This window comes from Bos indicus x Bos taurus, chromosome 4 (assembly GCF_003369695.1).
Source record: "Bos indicus x Bos taurus breed Angus x Brahman F1 hybrid chromosome 4, Bos_hybrid_MaternalHap_v2.0, whole genome shotgun sequence".
Taxonomy (NCBI): Eukaryota; Metazoa; Chordata; class Mammalia; order Artiodactyla; family Bovidae; genus Bos; species Bos indicus x Bos taurus.
In genome coordinates this window covers 31,696,735-31,709,505 of record NC_040079.1, presented here as the reverse complement: position 1 = coordinate 31,709,505, position 12,771 = coordinate 31,696,735, and the positions used below count along the sequence as shown (strand labels likewise).

General features: G+C 36.1%; 1 protein-coding gene across 2 annotated transcripts in view; it reads right to left on the bottom strand.

The window, feature by feature from the left end:
- The window catches only part of WASL (Wiskott-Aldrich syndrome like), an 81,467-nt gene that overhangs the window by 26,093 nt on the left and 42,603 nt on the right, over nt 1-12,771 (bottom strand). For both annotated transcript variants that reach the window (XM_027539108.1, XM_027539109.1), the window contains exons 3-5: nt 10,513-10,599; nt 8,822-8,918; nt 5,441-5,464 (exon numbers count right to left, since the gene is read on the bottom strand). In XM_027539108.1, the coding sequence (XP_027394909.1) occupies nt 5,441-5,464; nt 8,822-8,918; nt 10,513-10,599 (208 nt within the window). The remainder of the gene's footprint in view (nt 1-5,440; nt 5,465-8,821; nt 8,919-10,512; nt 10,600-12,771) is intronic.

Sequence of the window (12,771 nt, the reverse complement as noted above, 5' to 3'; positions counted from 1 at the left end):
GACCACCTGACCTGCCTCCTGAGAAATCTATATGCAGGTCAGGAAGCAACAGTTAGAACTGGACATGGAACAACAGACTAGTTTCAAGTAGGAAAAGGAGTATGTCAAGGCTGTATATTGTCACCCTGCTTATTTAACTCATATGCAGAGTACATCATGAGAAATGCTGGGCTGGAAGAAGCACAAGTTGGAATCATGATTGCTGGGAGAAATATCAATAACCTCAGATATGCAGATGACACCACCCTATAGCAGAAAGGGAAGAAGAACTAAAGAGTCTCTTGATGAAAGCGAAAGAGGAGAGTGAAAAAGTTGGCTTAAAGCTCAACATTCAGAAAACTAAGATCATGGCATCCAGTCCCATCACTTCATGGCAAATAGATGGGGAAACAGTGGACACAGTGGCTGACTTTATTTTTTGGGCTCCAAAATCACTGCAGATAGTGATTGCAGCCATGAAATTAAAAGACGCTTACTCCTTGGAAAGAAAGTTATGACCTACCCAGACAGCATATTAAAAAGCAGAGACATTACTTTGCCAACAAAGGTCCGTCTAGTCAAGGCTATGGTTTTTCCAGTGGTCATGTATGGATGTGAGAGTTGGACTATAAAGAAAGCTGAGTGCCGAAGAATTGATGCTTTTGATCTGTGATGTTGGAGAAGACTCTTGAGAGTCCCTTGGACTGCAAGGAGATCCAAGCAGTCCATCCTAAAGGAGATCAGTCCTGGGTGTTCATTGGAAGGACTGATGTTGAAGCTGAAACTCCAGTACTTTGGCCACGTGATGCGAAGAGCTGACTCATTTGTAAACACCGTGATGCTAGGAAAGATAGAGGGCAGGAGAAGAAGGGGACGACAGAGGATGAGATGGTTGCATGGCATCACTGACTCAAGGGACATGAGTTTGGGTAAACTCCGGGAGTTGGTTTTGGACAGGGAGGCCTGGCTTGCTGTGGTCCATGGGGTCACAAAGAGTCGGACACGACTGAGTGACTGAACTGAACTGAAGTCAGTTTGAGGTATATCAGAGTTAGATACTCTCTTTATGCTGTCATCCTTCCTGAAATAGGTGTGTCCAAAAAGCAATAATAAAGGAATAACCAGATTCTCCATTATAAAACAACAGAAATTTGGGAATTCCCTGGTGTTTCAGTGGTAAGGACTCTGCACTTCACTGCATGAGCACTGGGTTCAATCCTGGTTGGGGAACTAAGATCCCACAAGTTGTGTGGTGCAGCCGGAAAAACAAAACAAAAATTTAACGATTATAATTAATTTTAGGAAAAATAAAAATATTTTGATGTTACTTTAGTTTATATAAAAGTAACCTATTATCCTAAGAATATCCTAAATGGTATAAAGTTGGTAAAGTTAACAGTTTAAATTATTCAAGCTAGTAAATTCTTTTCTGGGAAATAATAAAGTTAAGATTCTTGTAAGCCTGATTTACAACTCACTGGAGAAAATGACTCAGCCATCTCTGAAGAAAGTCAAGGATGAAAAGGACAGGAATGAAATATAATTGATATTCAGAATAAATACCAAAGTTTCCCCTCCTCACCCTCCTCCAAAATCAGGTGTGGATATATTGTTATGCATCTACCAAGCAGTTCATAAAGCTGTGCCATTAGCTACTTACTTATTTCACAGAAACTTCATCAGTATTGGTTAAAACACTACTTAATTAAGTCTATATAGAAAAATTCAGATTTTAGAGACCTATTAAAAAAACTGGTATAAGCTGGGAAATTAGCTAGTTTTTCAAAATCTTTCATTTTATAGACAAAAACTAAGGACAGTGTCATCACCAACAGAATGATACTCAGATGTGTTCTTTCTATAATAAAGAACAAAACAAACAAAAAACAACAATTAACGACAGGAAGAGGCAGGTGACCTGTCTAAAGTCACACAGTCAGTGACAAAGGGAAAGGTAAACTCTGCTGTCTTGGTGTCTAGTCCACTACTCTATTAACTAGAGTACCTTTTACACAACAGTTAAATGCCAAGACTGATCAACAGCACTAACTTTACAATAAGTATATTTTATGTCTTTACCAATTTATCAGTTCTCTTAGTTTGTGGTCCAACTGTTACAAGAAATGGTTATGAGTTTCAAAATTTAGAAAAAAGGGCTTTTTACACATTCAAGAGACTAAGTGTTTGGCAATTTTTGTTGGCAGCATTTACTTTACAGTTTGAAGATGTTAGGAAATAAATTTAAAATAATGTTCTAAAGCCTAATTAAATAGTTAAAAGTGACAGACTAAAAAATTAATAACTTGTATATAGTACAGAATCATTTTTAAAATAAAGTTTATGAAAGATATGGTAACAGAAATAAATCATTTCTAGTAAACTTTACTTATTCCATTTCTGAAATTACATTCATCCTAAGAACATGTATTACGTAAATACATAATGAAGGGGGGCTGTTTCCCTTCTTTTTCAAAAAGCAGTTATGACAAATTACCTTCTTCTGATGAACGACAACTGTCAGAGAAAAGGTTTTTTAATATTCTCACTCAACAGCATTTCTAGTTAAATTTAAAACTAAAAGAACAAACTAAACTCTTCCGCTTAATTACATAAAAAGCAGAGAGCTCTCACCAAGGTAAAATAGTTGAGAAACAGGTGGCCTAGTGACCTCTGATGTCAAGCAGTCATAAAGCTGAGAACAAATCATTGGAAAGTGTCTGAGTTAAAAGGTGAGGTTGACCAATAAAGAAAAAAAAAAAGTGTATGGATTAGGAGTTAATGAGGAAAACACATGTCCTAATTGTACTTTAGGGCAGGAATACATGTTACTTCTACATAAAGTGTCTTTTTTACAGTTACAATTTGAAAAGGTCGGCTAGACTGATCGAAATGAGGATTGGGACAAAGCCCCTGCATGGACTCTGCAAGGCAGTTAAAAGTATCCATCGCCACCTAGTGGCAGCGCAGCAAATGCAGAAAAGCAATAGGCCACATTCCTGAGTCCTCTCTCCACCATGGGGAGAACAAGGCAAGCAACTGCACTGCAGGGAAAAATATGAAAATTTCTATTAATAATTGTACGTGTATCTTATAAATAAATAAGTATGCAAATATTGGCAACACATGCTGTATAATTTTTTAACAATACCATTTTAAAATTTTCTGTTTATTTAATGAAAAAAGTTTGGGACCACTGTGCCAAAAGGTTAAAACTTTATATTTTAAGATTTTAAAACAAGAACCATTTCAGAGAAAGAAACTAAATTTAATTATGAGTATTTCTTACTAGAGATAATAAAGTTATAAAACATCATTGTCACATAAAGAATATCCAAATTCAAACCATTGTGGATTAGGTGCCTCTTCAAAAACATATTTTATATGTATTAATTAAATTACAGAAATCAAAAAGTACTTACATCCTTAACTTTAATTATGTTATTTGTACAACATCTACACTTTATAATCTCAGATTACTTTCCCTAAAGATGCTAACACTAGGAAGCCTTCCACACTGCTACTTAATATATGCTCACAGAAGGCCAAATAGTTTAATAAATTAAAAGAGGAGATTGAAATATTGAGCACACAAGTGGAAAAACTTCTAATGCTACATTAAAGGTTCACAGATGCAAGATTTCTGGCTCAGCTGCTCTGCTTCCCTTGTTTCTGTGACATACTAGCTGCACACCTCAAGGCATGTTACGTACCCTCTCTAGGTCTCAGTTTTTCCTTCAAAACTATCCTGATGTAGCACAGTGGTTACAGCACAGTGGTTACGGGGCCAGGCTCTGGAGCTGCAACACTTGAGACTGAATCTTGCTCCACTTTCCTAGTTCTGTGACCCTGAGCAAGTCACCTATCGTGCCAGTCTTCTCACCTACATCAGGGATAATATAGCAGCTACTTCAATTGGTTTCTGGACAGTGCCTGGCAGGTAGCAAATGACCATTAAAGGGTAGCTGTGAGTATGATCACTGTCACTGTCTTCATCATGGTAACTAGTATTAAGCACCATGCTAAACACTTTGATTACTTTATTTATCCCCAAGCAGTCCTGTTACAGGACTAAGTATTAAAAATTTCCATTCAAAGAGAAAGTCAAAGTATACAATGCTTGGCACATATTAAGTACTATTGAAGGTAGTCAAGTTTTTAAAAAAATTCTAATAAGGTAAATAATCCAAAATTTAATACAGCAATGTCTGGTTCATGTTATTATATCACAAAAACAAATTTAAGGACAAAATCAGAAAGTAATATGTTGGTTTAAAAGAAACAAAAACCAACCACCACCAACAGTTGTCATATATTAAGAACTCTGTACTATATTAAATGTTTCCCTGAATAATCATCCTATATTCTGATGAGATAATTGAGATGCCTTTGAAAAAGCAGCAGCTATATTCCCCACTATAACAAAGGCTCCTGGAACAACAGTTCTTTACTATCATAGGATCAGGGATCCCATTTCAATGTGATGAAAGCCATGGATCCCCTCTCCCCAGAGAAAAGAACATGTATACAACATTTAGCACAAAACTTCAGCCAGAGTTTATGGGACCCAGGATGAAACTCTGCACAAAAGATCTAGGACCTTGTCTTTTATATCTTAGTATCCTGTTTTTATTCTTTAGTATAAATACATATATTTTAAATAAATGAATCTGTATTATTTCAGTTACTAATACTTCAATCCACATTACTTCATTATCAAATTAAAGAGGATTATGTGCAGCTACTATGTGTTCTAAACACATCAGCACAGTAAGCACAGCTACTATTTATTTAAACATACCAGAATAGTTAAGTGTTCATTCTGAAAGGGGCTAGTTTCACATTCCCATTGCAAAATAATCTTTTGAAATAAGAAAAAAAAGAAACATGAGAGCAGGAAATGAAGAGATATGATAGATAACATTTACTGTTTTTTTTAAGGAAAACATTAAGACCAGTTTGTATAATTTTTGAACTTAAATCAACTGTACATAAGGAATTAAGATGTAATAATGAACGGCAGCCTTTGTTGTCTTCCCTCATCCTAGAAAAAAGCCAAAGAATAGTACATTTCTAAGTCCCCACCTATTATTTATTTTAAAATAAGAACACAATATACTACAGTATTTAATCATACATATTAAATAGTAGGTATTAATGTGTATGATGGGGCTTTCCAGGTGGCGCTAGTGATAAAGAACCTGGCTGCCAATGCCCGAGATGTAAGAGACTTGGGTTCAGTCCCTCGGTCGGAAGATCCCCTGGAGAAGGAAATGGCAACCCACTCCAGTTTTCTTGCCTGGAAAATCCCATGGACAGAGGAGCCTGGCGGCCTACAGTCCATAGGGTTGCACAGAGTCGGGCATGACTGAAGCAACTGAGCACAATGTCTATGATACTTGTTTCTACAAGGATTAAATTACAACCTAAAATTTTTTTGATCAATAATTATTGAAGAGCTTACCATTTGGGGGGTCTCGTCTTTTCTCTGTTAGGAAATAAATTGAAAGAATATTATTAGACATATGTAATACAAAAACCAACATAAAAAATTAACTCATCTAAACTGTCTTACTCTTATAAGTGGTTAATAAGAGTTTCTCTGAGGAACTGACATTTGGGCACCATTTGAATAAAGCAAGAGAAGGAACATATTTAAAGGCCCTCAGGAGAGAACAGCATAAAGGCAAAACCATAATACTGGACTGCAGTGAACCAAAGAAGAGTGGAAGGAGAGAAGTCAGAAGGGAAACCAGGGAACTGGAGCATGTAGGATCCCACAAGACATGGGTTAAGGAATATAGACTGTATTTCATATATGATAGGAAGCTCTTACAAGGTTTTGAATACAAATGGCATGATCTAATCTGTTTTTAAAAGTTCTGCCTGGTTATTATGTGGAAAAGAGAGAGTAAGGGGCATACAGTGACAGCAGAGGGACAAGTGAGAGCGTTAGGTAGTCCAGATGACAAACGACGGTGGCTTGGATTAGGGTGGTAGCAACAGAAGTGAGAAACAGACTCAAGACACGTTTTTGAAGGCAGAGACAATAGGACTCACTGATAGGGTTTATGAAGAACCTCTGTGAGCCAGAGTGACAAGGTAGAGCCAATGCCTTTTACTGGGACAGGGAAGACCAGGAGAGTAGGAGCAGGTCTAAATCAGGTTGGGGAGCCTGGATTAAGTGTTCTGTTCATACATATAAGTTTGAAGGCTATTCTGACACACAACTGGAGCACACAAGTCTGAAGGTCAGGAATGAGGTCAAAGGGGGTAGATAAAATGTTGGGAGTCAGCAGCAAATAGTATTTAAAGCTATGGGACTGAATGAGAGCATAAAGCTAATGAAAACACCTATAGATGCCTAAGCATGGGGGCAGACAGAAATAACACTGAAAAACTATAGCCAACTAAGGAGGAGTAATACCGAGAGAACTGCTATTAACCTGTTGCATTCATACTCATAGTCTTGCATTCATACTAGGTTTGACACAATTTTCCTTTCATGAAAGTTCAAAAGTGGTTGAAGAATTTCCAACAAACACAATTTCCACAGACTTTTGTAATACAAAATTTTCCAAAATCATATTTCCAAAATATTCCAAATTTTCCAAATACCATAAATAAAAATATAATAAAATATTTAGTTTCTAAACAGTCACAATCCTAAAATTAATAGGATTTAATTGAGGGGCAATTTGAAAATCCTGGCAATGGGAAATACAAATGGATTACTCCATCCGGTGGTCTGATGAAGTAATTTTCTGAAACATTTGATATAAGCACATCCTGTGTCCATGAATGTCAAATCTCTAGTTTCTAAGGTGATGTTACATCTGCATCCAGAGAGGAAATACTTCTTAAACTGGTGGTGACACAAACATGGAAATATGCTGAGATAATGTAAAGTTCAGAGTATAAGTTCTAAAATGCAATTACTTAGAATATAACACTACCCTGGCTTGAGTACCATGTTAAGAAAAAAAGAGATCTTTGGTTGAACTAAAAATGAAAGCGAATGGTGTAAAGTGTTTACTAGAAACATTAGCAGAATAGTGTTTAATCATATCAGGGGAAGTTTTTAGTATCACAGTACTAGTCATACCATGGTTGGAGTACTACATTCAAACCTGAACATCATATTTGAAGCAGGACCATTTTCTAAATGTGGATCATTTGAAGAAGATATAAAAATCTATAGTGCATTCAGAGCACAATATACAGACAGTGAGTCTATAAATTATATTATGTGAGGAATAACAAAATGGAAGTGCTTAAGCTAAAGAAGTGAAGGCCTAAGGAGGGCACGGTAGGTAGATGGCTTCCAAATTAAAACTGGCTGATTATTTGTTGCTCCAAAAGTTGGTCCCCATGCATCTAAGTTAAAGAGAGGCGAGGCTGAAGGCTGACTTAGCATGACAGGATGCCCAGTGATAAATCAGCTGTCTCCCATGTGGGTTTCCATCTTTCTGCTTCTGAAACACTATGACTAAAAGCTTAAGAACTGCATAAACAGAATTCCTGCACCAGGTGAAAGACACCTTTAGGTGCCCTATCTATTTCAAAGTCAATTATTCCACATGGTAAGAAGTGTTTTAAACTTGTTTTTATATTGAAAATGTCACACAGTTTGACTAAAAGGAGTTCCAGGGAGCCTCTGGCCTAGCACCACAACATGTCACTGAAATAGGAACTGAACCTCAAATTCTTCCACAGAATTAAATTCTTCCACAGCATGGAATCAAGCGGTAAACAACCCTGGCTCCAAAAAGGAGTAAAAAACAATAGGTGCCTAATAATTCTATTCACTCATTACAAAGAGGATATAATAAGATGACAGTGAGGCAACAACTCAGTTCATTTTATTTTCATTTTGCACATTACCTCCTCCTTGGAAACCCATTAAAATAAGTTAACATGTATAAAATGTAACACACGCCTTTATATTCCTGTCCTTTTTCATGATTTATTCCCTCTTACTGGTAAAGCAGATCCTTGAATACAGTGATTTTCAAACTGGGGTAACGTATACTTGGACGTACAAAAAGACTTTTTCAAGGAATATATGAGCATAGCTAGTTTCAAGGGGATCTATTTGCTGGTTGTATCTCCCATAAGCTATTTGTCCTACAAGTGATCTGCTTAAGAAGATGATTCTGGAGAGATTTACCTTTCTCAATCACTCTTTTCCCACTTTACAACAGGAATGCCTGGTAGTTGACTACTGTTGAGTAGTTAGTTCTACATCAATGAATTTAAAGCTCTATATTATCCTGCATCATTTGCTAATATCTTATATATATTAGAGTCTCATGCATTAAACTAAGTTCCTTATGATTTTATAACATACAACATTAGGTACAAAACAGAAAAAGCAATGTTTACAGATCTTGTTTGCAACTTTGCATATCTGCTTCTAGGCTTGCCTAAAGTCTTTGTTCACAAAATATAGAATACTTTTTAAAATGTGAGTTACAAATAATGAAATAAAAATGCAAACATTAAGAGTCAGTGTATGTTAAATATTATCAACGAAAAAGATTACTGGAGTTCTCTAAAAAAAAAAGAAAATCAACCCAATAAAAATAGTCAGTTTTTTAAAGGGAAAATTAGTGACCTGTTTTGTGTAAAGGGCCAGATAGGAATTACTTTAGCCTTTGTGCTTCATAGTGTTTGTCAACTATCCAACTGTGTTGTGGGAGAAAATATAGTCAAGAACAATATGTAAATCAACAAGTATAGTTGTTTTTAATAAAACTTTGTTTACAAAAATAGATGGTAGAACAGATCTGTCCCGTAAGCCACAGCCAGCTCCTGTTTAAAGAAATTTTTTAAAAATGCTTACCAGATTTCCTTTGTCGTCGTCCCAACAAGTCTGTAACTGCTTTTCGGAATTTTTTTGCTTCTTCTTCATTGGCAAAATTAAGAGCAACTTGACAGGTCTGAAATATTTTCAACAGAAAAGGTAAACAACAAAACCTATAAATTTAGCTTTATTTAACAAAAAAGTTAATAACCAACAAAAGTACATTTCTGAAGAAAGCAACCTTACTTTATTAGCACACAAGAACTTAATCACTTGAATAATTTAAGAAGGCAAAAAGCATGGACAAGGTAGAGTAAAAGACTACTATTATGTTACAGTAGACACTCAAATGTTAAACTGATACTTCATCTTCAATAAAAAAAAAAAAAAGTGAACAGAATTTGATCCTTCAATAGAGCTCTGTAAACATTTGGATTTGAAAAGGCAAACACTAGAAACACTGATCAAATGCAGATCAACTCTTTCTTTTTTATGATTTTATTTTGCAGCTTAATTACAGGTATTCACGTACATTATTAAAAGTGTGAGAACACACTTAACATTATAATGGCATTTAGTCCACACTTTTATGTATGTACATATATTTACATACAATGACGAAAAATGTGAAAAATAACAAAGAAAGAAGAAAATACATTTTGAAAAGACAGATATATCATCTAATCCAACCTTTTATTGTAGAAAATCTAGGAAATACAAATATGCAAACAAAGAGTATTAAAGTCACTCAATCTAGTCCTCCCTCAGACAACTCCTGTGAGTATGTAGTACAAAAATCATTTTAACATTGTCCCCCAGTACGTTGCTGTTGTTGTCATTGTTTAGTTGCTAAGTTGTGTCCATCTCTTTTGTGACCCCATGGGCTGCAGCCCTCCAGGTTCCTCTGTCCATGGAATTTCCCAAACAAGAATACTGGAGTGGGTTGCTATTTCCTTCTCCAGGGGATCTGCCCAACCCAGGGGTCGAACCCGCATCTCCTGCAGTGCAGGTGGATTCTTTACCCCTCACCCACCAAAGAAGCCCTGTTCCCAGGTACAGGCAATAAATTTTTAAAATTCTGTTTCCCCTGTCTCACTTTCCCTGGTGACTCAGACAATAAAGAATCTGACTGCAATGCGGGAGAACTGGATTCAATTCCTGAGTCAGGAAGATCCCCTGGAGAAGGAAATGGCTACCCACTCCAGTATTCTTTCCTGGAGAATCCATGGAAAGAGAAGCCTGGTGGGCTACTGTCTATGGGGTTGCAAAGAGTTGGAGAGAAGTGAACAGCTAACACTTCATTTTAGTACTCTTCTAGGCCATGAATTATTCTTTCACAAAATAATTTGTATGGCAATATAATCTTCAATATTTAAAAGTTACCATGGATTAGGGGTTTCATTTTTATAGACAGGAAAACTAAAATTCAGAGAGTTAAACTATTTGTCCAAAATCACACAGACAGGTTAAAACTATATAAGACAGAGAAGATGAAAAAGAAACCTCTTCTACATGCCAAATTACATTTACATTCCTCTCGGAAACCTTTTTTTTCCCTTAAAATCTTAGCCATTGCTTCCTATTAAGCCGTAATATCTGTGACTAGGCTTTTAAAAGTAAAATAACTCCTTATATTTTATACAATGGATTTACACAAAAAGCACATACTTTCCACAGACAAATGTAAACGCAATTACACTAAGCAGGGAAATAAAGGAAATATGACTTACATCTCCAGCAAAGGTATGAAAATATCCTCTAGGACTATTATATACAAAGTTATTGTATAGCTCTTGTTCCCACAATAGTTTCCCATCCTAGAAAAAAACAAAAGTTGAAATAAGAGTCACCAATAAGAAAACCTCTAGGAATAAAAAAGAAAAGGAACAAAAATAAAGGAGATGACTCATATTAGGGCACTGTTTATATTAATAGCCTTTACACACAGAGCACATATATGTACAATACATAAACAACATATCACACAATTTAATAAGTAGCAACAAAACAGTAAATATTGGTTGTTTCTTTCATAAAAATTACATACCAAGTGAGTTGAACTCAGTATGCTAAGATATAATCTTGTTAGCCAAGCATTTCCAAATATATACTTGGTCAAATACATATCTAGAACAATTACTAGATCATCAATGTTAGAAGTGGTAAGATTCTTTTGTACATGCACTGATTATCAAAGCATAGTTCTATCAGCAGTATTTAGAGTGTACATATCAAGTATTACTGGATTTCATTCTTTTTTCCTCAATTCTGTAGACACTGAGAGGGTCAAATATGCCTTCTCTGTACTGTTCATTAACAATCTTTGAATTTCTAACTTTTGCAGAGTGGTCTCCTAATTAATTGATTTATTATTAATAAATTATCATTAATTCTCCAAAATTAATTCTGATTAATTAATTCTCCAAAAGAATTGATGCTTTTGAACTGTGGTGTTAGAGAAGACTCCTGAGAGTCCCATGGGCAGCAAGGAGAACAAACCAGTCCATCCTAAAGGAAATCAGTCCTGAATATTCACTGGAAGGACTGATGCTGAAGCTCCAATACTCTGGCCACCTAATGAAAAGAACTGACTCACTGGAAAAGACCTCGATGCTGGGAAAGATTGAAGGCAGGAGGAGAAGGGGACGACAAAGGATGAGATGGTTGGATGGCAACACTGACTTAATGGACATGAGTTTGAGCAAGCTCTGGGAGTTGGTGATGGATAGGAAAGCCTGGCGTGCTGCAGTCCATGGGGTCACATGACTGAGCAACTGAACTGAACTCCTAATTAAACATTGGTATAAGTACTATCAATCATGAGCAGAAAGAGAATGATGATTGAAGTATACAAGGTTAAACTATGGTTAAGGGATCCATGAGTGACTGTCATATCGATAGCCTTAGTATAAGAAATATAATTAACCTTAATACCAAATGTGGCTAATTGTAAGTATTTAGCAATGGTTACCTATAATTGGAGATGACTGGTTAAGGAAATATAATCACAGCCCTATTCTGAAATGCAAGGTTCCACCTAGACCACCAATTCAAAAATATTTTAAAATGCTGTATACATGTAATGGGGCCTCCCTCATAGCTCAGTTGGTAAAGAATCTGCCTGCAATGCTGGAGACCTGGGTTCAATTCTTGGGTTGGGAAGATCTCCTGGAGAAAGAAATGGCAACCCACTCCAGTATTCTTGCCTGAGAATTCCATGGACAGAGGGGCCTAATGGTCTGCAGTCCACGGGGTCGCACAGAGTTGGACATGATTTAGCAACTAAACCACCACTACACACATTATGACCTTTATAATGGAATCCCCTTCTTCTCAGTGGAGTTCTATGTATATCTGCTTTCTAAATAGTGCTTCTCCTTGCTGATGAGAAATATATCAAAGGACTTAGGAGTGTCTTTTAAACTATGCATGTGTTCCCTACCCCCTAGAATTCGCTGCTATGGTTAAACTCCTGTTAGTAACAGGAGTACACCACATCTCTCAGCTGTCTTGAAGTATGTGAAATGGGTGTTACAAATTACTAATTTACAAAGGGCAGTGACTTAAACTTACTCTCAGGGAAATACTCTGCAACAGACCCAGATGGTCAGTGCACTTTACAAATAAATAAGCCGAAGCCCAGAAAAGTAAAGCAGTTTGATTACACCCTATTTAATCATAAGTACTGTCCAGGAGTTTATAGTTTTTTTTTTTTTTTTTTTGTAACTACAACCCTATTATACTTATTGCCACACATAAATATTAAGTAAGGAGGCTTACCCACAGAAAAGATTTTAAAAGATAAACAGAGACTTCATCTCAGCAAAAAGATGATTTTTACAGTGACTATCAGAGATGAATTCCTGACAAAGGGCATCCAATCTAAGACAAGGTGGATTTACACTTGAGACAGAGGGATACAAAGCTGGGAAAATCTGAATATACCTATGTTGAGAAACAACATAAAATAGGCAGCAAATACATTACTA